Below are 9,643 nucleotides of genomic sequence, written 5' to 3'. Positions count from 1 at the left end.
GAGTGGCCTAGCCAGTCTCCAGACCTGAACCCAATAGAACATATTTGGAGAGAGCTGAAAGTCCGTATTGCCCAGCGACAGCCCCGAAACCTGAAGGATCTGGAGAAGGTCTGTATGGAGGAGTGGGCCAAAATCCCTGCTGCAGTGTGTGCAAACCTGGTCAAGACCTACAGGAAACGTATGATCTCTGTAATTGCAAACAAAGGTTTCTCTACCAAATATTAAGTTCTGCTTTTCTGATGTATTAAATACTTATGTCATGCAATAAAATGCATATTCATTACTTAAAAATCATACAATGTGATTTTCTGGATTTTTGTTTTAGATTCAGTTTCTCACAGTTGAAGTGTACCTATGATAAAGATTACAGACCTCTACATGCTTTGTAAGTAGGAAAACCTGCAAAATCGGCAGTGTATGAAATACTTGTTCTCCCCACTGTATATGTCAATTATATGATGGTCCGATCGCATTCTGTCCCCTATCAACACTTTTTAAACTTTTGGTGCCAACGAGAATGACATAAGAAAGAAGTCAAGACGACTAGCTTGATTGAGTCTCCGCCATGTATATCTCACTAGATCAGGATATTTAAGCCTCCATATATCTACTAGTTCTAGTGTATCCATGACATTCACGATTTCCTTAAGAGCATGAGGGTGATAGTTTGTGGTGTGATTTCCTTTATGGTCCATTGAGCTATTTAAAACAGTATTATAATCCCCCACCATAATAATATTGTCTTGAATTGCTTGCATGGTTGATCATTTATTATATATATTGTCAAAGAAGTGTGGATCATCATTATTTGGTCCGTAAGTATTAATGAGACATATCTGTTTATGGTCCAATAACATATTTAAAATAATCCATCTACCTTGCGTATCTATTTGGACAATTTGCACATTCGGATTGAAATTTCTATTAATTAATATCATCACCCCTTTTGAGTTTCTTTGCCCATGGGAGAAGTATATTTGCCCCCCCCCCCATTCCTTTTTTCCTCGCAACTTCATCTAGAATTGTTGAATGAGTTTCCTGTAAACAATAGATATTATATTCCTTCTCTTTGAGCCATGTAGATATTGTTCTTCTTTTGTTATTATCTGCTAAGCCATTACAATTATAACTGGCTATACTTATTTCACCATTCACCATAATGAGATACAAGTTTCAAGTCTATTTATCATTATATATGTTTGTAAATTTACCAATAAAAAATACCGTAATGATTGAGTGTCCATATTGCTGTACCATGATATTTGCATTGCTACTAAGTAACCCTCCAATTGTTCTCCACTAATTCTTCCATTTGCGTTTGTCTTAGTTAAATCCTATTTTCCACCAACCTCTACAGACTGGACAGGGCCGTCCATAGGTCTGGCCAGGCAGACAAGTACCCACCATGCTTGCCAGAAGGCACCTTTAAGTAGAGAAATAGAGGGGTACTCTTCTCTATGACTGTCTCACAACCATTTTGATTATTTAAAAAGGCCCAAAACCTCTCTAAAAAGACCTAAACTTCTCTTCTAAAGCCAACCCTGTCCCTGGCTAATGTTGTGGTCTGAATCTCCCTCCCACTATCTTCCCATTGCACTCATAAACACATCCACAGGACACTGTCTTAACTCTTCCTCTTTTGGCTGCAAATCTGAAGAGGACTCGCTAGTAAGTACACATGCATGGTCAGATGTCCAAATGTTCTCTTAGCATTTGTGTTCTCTATCATGTTCACACGGAACTGTGTTTCTAATCTATCAGGCTGTAATCTCTTCTACAAATATGTGAAAAACATTCACGCTACTTTCTTGCTCTACAACCTTTCAAAAACTGAAGGGTGGTTCGAACACACAAATAGACAAAATTTCAGAAATGTATTTTTCATTTTTAAAATGAATTTTCTTCTTGCTTTTCAGCAGGCATGGGAAAAATTCACACAGATGTTTCAGTGTCAAGTGTGTGTAACTGAACCATACTTTTCCTGCTTCTCTACCAATATCTTGGTCTCTGTCTGAGATAACGAAGCAGTCTGGAAGTCTCTTCTGTCCTCAGTAGCAGCCAGTCAGTCCTGTGGATCCAAAGACACATGACACATCCCAAATGGCACCCTACCCCCTATATATTGCATTACTTTTGACCAGGGCCTGTTAGGGTTCTGGTCAAAGGTAGTATACTATAATATAGGGTTCCATTTGGGATGCAGTCACAGATCTTTTTTTTTTTACATTGCTGTCACATGCTGCCTTTCCATCATAGACACTGTCTGTGGTGCTGAAAGAGCTGTTGTTGTGGAGAGTGGAGTGGCGGTTGTCCATGGTGCTGAAAGAGCTATTAGAGCTTGGGGTGTTGTCCACAGCACTAAACCACACCTGCCAATATAATTTGGTCAGATGGATGGTATGGTTGGTCAATGATGTCATCTCGGTATATAATGTGTTGATGTCAGTGACAAGGTCACCAAGATGGATGATGATTCAAGCTTTGCTTTGAGGCAAGGGCTGACTTACTTCGTCTTTACAAAGAATAATTGTGCTATAGGACCCACAGTTCAATGGGACAGGTAGTCCTTTTATGGCTGTCGTTTCCTTCCTGTCCGTCCAATCCTCTCTGCCTCAGTTTAATCAATGAGGAGTTGAGCGCGACAGGGGCAGGCAGGAAGTCAACCGCGCGCTACGAGCCACCAATGCTGCTGCTGCTGCAGTCACACACTACAAGTGTTCCATATTTACCGTGAGCTTTATAGATTGAAATTAGTATAAAATAACAAAACTGGTTCAATTTTTGTTTTACTATTCAGGGAAAAGGCGGAGTTTTTCTCAGGTGCGGTGGTTCCACTTTCCCTCCGTTTTTTCTACGAGCATTTTTATTCCTTCATATCTGATCGCCCATTCGTGGAATGATCTGGCTTTTATCTTGTGTCGTTTCCACTTCAGCATGGGAACTGCCGGGTCCAAAAGGAAGACTTTAAGGAACGATGCAATATCTTCTGTGGCCGCAAAAGTTAGGTGAGTGCCCGGGGGCTGGAGAGGGATGCAGGGTGCGCTGCGCTGATGTAGACGCGTTTACCGGGCGAAGTAGCGACTCGAGCAGTAATTGCAAACTATCTTAAACCTTTGAATTTGAATAAGTTATAATTGTATACCAATGGTAGCCTATAATATATTGTTTCCCAGTTTACTGCTGTGGCGTTGTGTGATCAAATATCTGCTTTGCAAAAGTATTTACATTGCAATGATTTCTTTAATTTAATTGATAGGCTAAATCTGCTGTCATAGTTATCTTCCTGTAATTTATATTCCTCTACTGAATTGTATTTGTATTAGGCAACCATGATAATGCATCTTTCCAAGTCCTTGGACAGCCTTGGGAATTTGTAACAGCTATTTTGGCAACAGAACATGCTGTTATGGATTTTGGCATCATGGTTTGAGCAAAAAGAGTTTGTAAAATTAGCCGTTTAATTGTACGCTCCTTATTTATGTACTGTAGACTACAGTATCTTCCTTCGAGCGTTACCCTTCCTACTATCAAGCTTCTTGATGCCCAGTAGCCTAAAGGGGGTTAATAGTATTTTATATGTTTTAGATTAGTTACTTAGGAGTGTTTGATCTGATATGAAAAGGCATATGAAATGCCACCAATCAACTGCACACAAAATTGAATCCTAAACCCTTGATTGTAAATGGATGTAGCATGTAGGCAACAACACATTTTCTGAAACGTTTCCACTGTTTTAAGCTTTCTAACCAACAGGTTCTGGGATATACAGTGTGCCAGAAAATGTATTCTACACTATTATTTAAACACCAAAACAGCAAGAAACGTGGCCGAATTTGGTCAAATTGGAGTTCTGCAAGATCTATAATTGTGCATGACACAACGTTTATGACTCATCTCTAATGCATCAGGTTTGGTGATTAATGAAGAACCATGAGTCATCACACCTTTCACACGGTGCCAGATGTGTCAGGGCGCTGTCACTGTATCCTGTGTGCTGAATATTGTAATATGTAACATTGCAAGATTGTGTGTTTTTCAAAAGAACTATCAGCACACCATGTCATGTCGCCCACAGACTGGTCTCACTGTGCAGGCATTGAGCTATCTCTCTCTCTCTCTCTCTCTCTCTCTCTCTCTCTCTCTCTCTCTCTCTCTCTCTCTCTCTCTCTCTCTCTCTCTCTCTCTCTCTCTCTCTCTCTCTCTCTCTCTCTCTCTCTCTCTCTCTCTCTCTCTCTCTCTCTCTCTCTCTCTCTCTCTCTCTCTCTCTCTCTCTCTCTCTCTCTCTCTCCCCCCCCTATCTCTCGCGCTCTCACACATCACAGGGTAGTGAAACATACTGACCTTTATATCCACAAACACAACCTCAACCACAGACATACACTTCAACCTCAACCACAGACATGAAGGTATAATTTCCATGAGTTTTATGGACTCTTTTACCAGTAGATAGCCTATAAAACCCATTGTATAATGGTGGTGTGGTATCACATCACTTCTGCCTCAGAATCACAATCACTGGTTGTCAGATGAGCTTGGATCTCGAGTGTAAAACCATTTCATCCCTCTGACAGACAGACCCAATCTCTCCTGCTTTGTGTCTTTGTCTCTGAGTCTGAATGGCTGGCTTAACTGTTGAGTCCTACTTTTGACAACTGAATCTAGCCAATGAATGGACGTCTCAAGTCACATCTGCTTAGAAGAATGGAATCCCTTAAAGCTGGCCAAACTTTATTGAACTGATATTTCTTAATTTCTTTCTTTTTACTTTTTGGATTATGTGTGTATTGTTTTGTATTGCTAAGTATTATTACTGCACTGTTCGAGCTAGAAACACAAGCTTTTCTCTGCACTTGCGATAACATCTGCAAATCTGTGTAGGCGACCAATAAACTTTGATTTGATTTGACAACCGTAAAATGACCCTGGTAACTCTTTCCTAATTGAGCTAACTAGCCTACTGTATGGCCTTCTGCCCAGGGATTAGACATTTGTAACATTTAAATAAGTCACAAAACTGACCAAACAAAAGTAAATGACTGGCAACTCTATCCTAATTTAGCCAATTACTATATGTGCTTATAGACATCTGTGAGGCATCTAGCCACCTATGGAGAGAAATGCCACTGACCCTATTGCAGCTCTGAATGTCTGCAGTGACTGAATGCTGAAGATCACTGTTTCCCTGTAGCTAACATGCACCAAGTTGTTCTGACAATTATCCCGTGTTACTCAGGACATATCTTAAAACATATCTTATGTATGCACTGCTAGAATGAAGGTAAAACATTAAGGACACTGGCAGTACACTGTCTCCTCTATTCTGGTATTTTCTATTATTCATCTTCCTGGGCTAGACTGGACGGTCTCTGGTAAAGCAGGTTTCATCAGTAGAATGGGCTAGACAGGAGTGTTGCACCGCAGAGCAGACACAGGACTAAGGGTGGTTTCAGCCCAGAGGTCCAACCATACCCCCAAGGTAATGGACTGATCTGTGCAGTGGGACAAAATATTGATGCATTTGGCCTGGTGACATTGGAATATGTGTAAACTTGACTACACTGGGTCTTTTAGTAGAATTCGGAGGAATATTATTGCAAAAGGTGGATTGATTTATCTTTTCTCCCAAAATGTATTTAACCTGCTGTGTATTCTGAATCCTCTCGCCTTATTTCTCATAAGACCCAATTTGTCTGTTTAATATCTCCCAGTGCAGTGTGAGTTTAGGGTACATAGGGGAGAGATTCATTTTTCTAAATGCCAGCCTAAATCACTCTCTGATAGGCCCACTCTGCTCTGCTGCCTCTTCATCAAGTTGACATCAGCAGCATAAATCAATAAAATCTGTCTGGTTTGATTTGTACACATATTTATGAAGCATTTGTTTACATTGTCATGACATAAATGTTTACAGAGGTTTGATTTGTAAGGAAACTATGATACAAATATGTGTTGACATCATCTGACATTCACTTGAATGTCTTCAGCAGCCTTCTACTTTTGGAATCCTATGTCTAAAACAGTTGGGGATAGAACTCAATAGAACTCCAGAAGTGTTGACGTAACTGTTGAATCTGAGGTACAATGTAATTTCATGGCTTCACTCATCATAACAGGCAGGCTGTGTTGTGTGTGCAGTGCTGACCACAGCAGAGAGAGAACAGTGGAGTTAGCTCCATTACAGTCACCACATTAGTCATGTTTGGTTATTACTGCACTTCTAGGATTCTACATCCACATTAAAAGCCTGAAATGCATCTGCTGCCATGGCATTAATATGAGGAATAGCTGGTTCCACAGCCTATAGTTGTATTCCCATAGGATACAGTACATTGGTATTGGGATGGGTGCGTCCGAACTTGCACCCTATTCCCTATATAGCCCATTTGGGCCACCACCTTGTTATTACTCAGTCACAGTGCCCTAGGGCTGAACCTACAGCCATGTCTGACAGAGGGGTAATTGCCTGCCTGACACCTAGTGTTTATTGTCTGAATCTCAGGTCATCTCAGTACTAATGTTTCTTAATTAAGCCACCAGCATTTTCACCCAACCTGACCTTTCCTGTGTTCACGGTTCTCTCTCTGTGCTCTCAGGCACTCAGAGTGACACAGAGAGATATCAAGGGACAAAGACATAAGATTAGGGCTTCCAGAATAGAGTGGGTGCTGTTTTTTTATTCTCTCCCTCTCCCCCTCTCTCTCCCTCTCCCTCTCCCTCCCCCCCTCTCCCCCCCCCTCTCTCTCTCTCTCTCCCTCTCCCTCTCCCCTCTCCCCCCTCTCTCTCTCTCTCTCTCTCTCTCTCTCTCTCTCTCTCTCTCTCTCTCTCTCTCTCTCTCTGTCTCTCCCCTCTCTGTGTATGGCAGGGATTACAGTGCAGAGGTGAGGTATCTGCGGTATCTGGCTGCTGTAATTACTCTGATTACAGCCTGTAGAGCGAGGCTGGACTGTCATGATACAGAGATGCAGTGATACAGGGGAGGCTGCCTGACCTCATTGATCTGAGTAATTACACCCGTGTCACCGTTGCTCCGACGGCAGAAGGAAAAGCCGGATGGAATGCAGGATACAGCGGGTCAGGAACTAACACCACACATTCATTCTACTTGGTGTTAACTATCCAGTGGTTTCCTACATCTGGTGTTGTTGGTTTAATCCAATTACAAAGCAATATTTCTTACGGACTCTGACAAACAATAATTTAATCACCTAACAACCGCAGTGTAGAGAGTGAGACTGAGAAAGCAGCCAGCAGGGACTTGGGAGGCCTGCCAAATCAGAGATTTCCATTTGACTCCCCGAGAGAGTGAGCAAGCAAGGACAAGAAGCTAAGATGCTAAGTGGCCAACTTGATGTTTGTTGTGTCAACTTCATTTCACTCAATTTGGTGTACTTGTATTGGAGAGAGAACAGAGTTCAGAGGAGAAGGAGTGAGAGAACAGAGTTGAGAGGAGAAGGCGAGAGAGATGGACTCAGGGAGATGAAGAGGAAGAGAGGGGAAGGCAAGAGAGTGGGAATTAGGAAGATGTGGTGTCTCAGAAAGAGAAAGTGAGGGAGATGGATAGGGAGATATTTGGGTTGTCTCAGAAAGAGAGAGTGAGGGAGACGGATATCAAATAAAATAAAATACAATTTTATTTGCCACATGCGCCGAATACAACAGGTGTAGACCTTACAGTGAAACGCTTACATACAAGCCCTTAACCAACAATGCAGTTTTAAGAAAATATTAATGCAAATTGTCTGGGTAGCCATGATTAGCTGTTCAGGAGTCTTATGGCTTGGGAGTAGAAGCTGTTAAGAAGCCTTTTGGACCTAGACTTGGCGCTCCGGTACCGCTTGCTGTGCGGTAGCAGAGAGAACCGTCTATGACTAGGGTGGCTGGAGTGTTTGACAATTTTTAGGGCCTTCCTCTGACACCGCCTGGTATAGAGGTCCTGGATGGCAGGAAGCTTGGCCCCAGTGATGTACTGGGCCATACGCACTACCCTCTGTAGTGCCTTGCGGTCGGAGGCCGAGCAGTTGGATAGGGAGATATTTGGGGTGGTTCAGAAAGAGAGAGTGAGGGAGACGGATACGGGAGATATGTGGGCTGTCTCAGAAAGAGAGAGTGAGGGAGACGGATACGGGAGATATTTGGGGTGTCTCAGAAAGAGAGAGTGAGGGAGATGGATAGGGAGATATTTGGGGTGTCTCAGAAATAGGTCATCCTCTCAGAGAGGTGATCTGAGTGGTGAGATTCAGTGGCTGAGGAGGAATACACTGTGCCCCTCTTTTTCCAAATTACTCTGACACGTATTATAAGAGCCTCATTTGGTGTCCCTGAGACACTCATGAATTTCACTGAGACACCCAGGGCCAGAACACAGAAGGCTTGCTCCTTGACACAGATAGGAGAGAGGCTTCAGACAGGCACATCCAGGCATTACCTCGTTGAGCTGAACTCTACTAGTTTCTGTTTTTCACAGATGATTTTCACATCATGTATAGGGCCAGTATTCCTTCCAGACAACCTGATGAGGAACAACTCTGGGCCCTAGTTATAGCATATATACCCTATAGCTTTGAACTAGGGCCTGGAATTTTTCCAGGTCAGGTAACCCTACCCATGTCCTCGATTAGGGCCCCTCATGTATTTGTCGTCACAGCCCTCTGCACACATCAGTGCACCCCACTGTATGTACTGTATATTTCCCCAGGCACAGCAGCTTGATGTATAGGCTTGGCTACCACAGGAGGTTGGTGGCAGCTTAATTGGGGAGGGTGGGCTCATGGTAATGGCTGGAGCGGAATAAGTGGAGTGGTATCCATCACATGGTTTCTATGTGTTTGATGCCATTTTATTCGCTCCGTTCCAGCCATTATTATGAGCCGTCCTCCCCTCAGCAGCCTCCACTGTTGGCTACAGTATTCATGCCTGATCAGACCACTGTATACATGAGTGTTTACTCCTCTATACCCTACAGCACCACAGAGAAAAGCCAAGGTATTTTCCCTGCTTTCACAGAACCTGCAGTTAGGGTTTACACAGTACAGCACATCTCCTTTCGTCAATCCTTTTCTCCACTTTCTTTCTTTAATACACATCTCCTCATCCTCATCATCCCTGCTTTCTATTTATATTGTTTAATTACATCTCCCCCCTGTCATCTCTTCCTGTTTCCCTGGCCCTCCCTTCTCCCCCCTCCCTTCTCTCCCCTCGTCACATGGCTGAAAACATGCAGGATGCTTTTCTCCTAAAAGCACAATACAATCTGCTAGACAGTCGAGCAGACAGTGAGGGCAGAGCAAGGCAAGGCACACAGACGATATGTCCCAAATGGCACCCTGTTCCCTATATAGTGCACTACTTTTGACCAAGTCACTGTAAGGGGACTAGGGTGCCAATTGGGATGAAGACAGAGAGATACGCTCCTCTCCTATCTGACTATGCCACTCTTCTCTCTAATGAATGTCTTAATACTTCCCCACTGAGATTTTTTGTGTGGTTTTTTAATCAATGTTCAGATTGCTGGGAAAAAATGTGATTTATTCATATGGTGGCTGTGTAATTGGCTTACGCTTCAATCCACAGACTTTCTCTGGTTCTCTGTGGAGTGTCCCTGAGAAGCAGAGACATTAACATTTACGGAGCAAATGAAGGTAGG

The 9,643-nt window shown here is 42.8% G+C and overlaps 1 protein-coding gene across 1 annotated transcript in view; it reads left to right on the top strand.

Moving 5' to 3' along the window:
- Positions 1-2,658: 2,658 nt before the first annotated feature.
- Positions 2,659-9,643, top strand: part of LOC121557516 (NMDA receptor synaptonuclear signaling and neuronal migration factor-like) — a 56,533-nt gene continuing 49,548 nt past the window's right edge. Inside the window, exon 1 of the mRNA XM_045227006.1 lies at positions 2,659-3,005. Coding sequence (XP_045082941.1) covers positions 2,935-3,005 — 71 coding nt within the window. The 5' untranslated portion in view covers positions 2,659-2,934. The remainder of the gene's footprint in view (positions 3,006-9,643) is intronic.

This window comes from Coregonus clupeaformis, chromosome 18 (genome assembly GCF_020615455.1).
Source record: "Coregonus clupeaformis isolate EN_2021a chromosome 18, ASM2061545v1, whole genome shotgun sequence".
Classification (NCBI taxonomy): domain Eukaryota; kingdom Metazoa; phylum Chordata; class Actinopteri; order Salmoniformes; family Salmonidae; genus Coregonus; species Coregonus clupeaformis.
The sequence above is the reverse complement of the archived record's forward strand: the minus strand, read 5'-3'. Positions and strand labels throughout refer to the sequence as shown.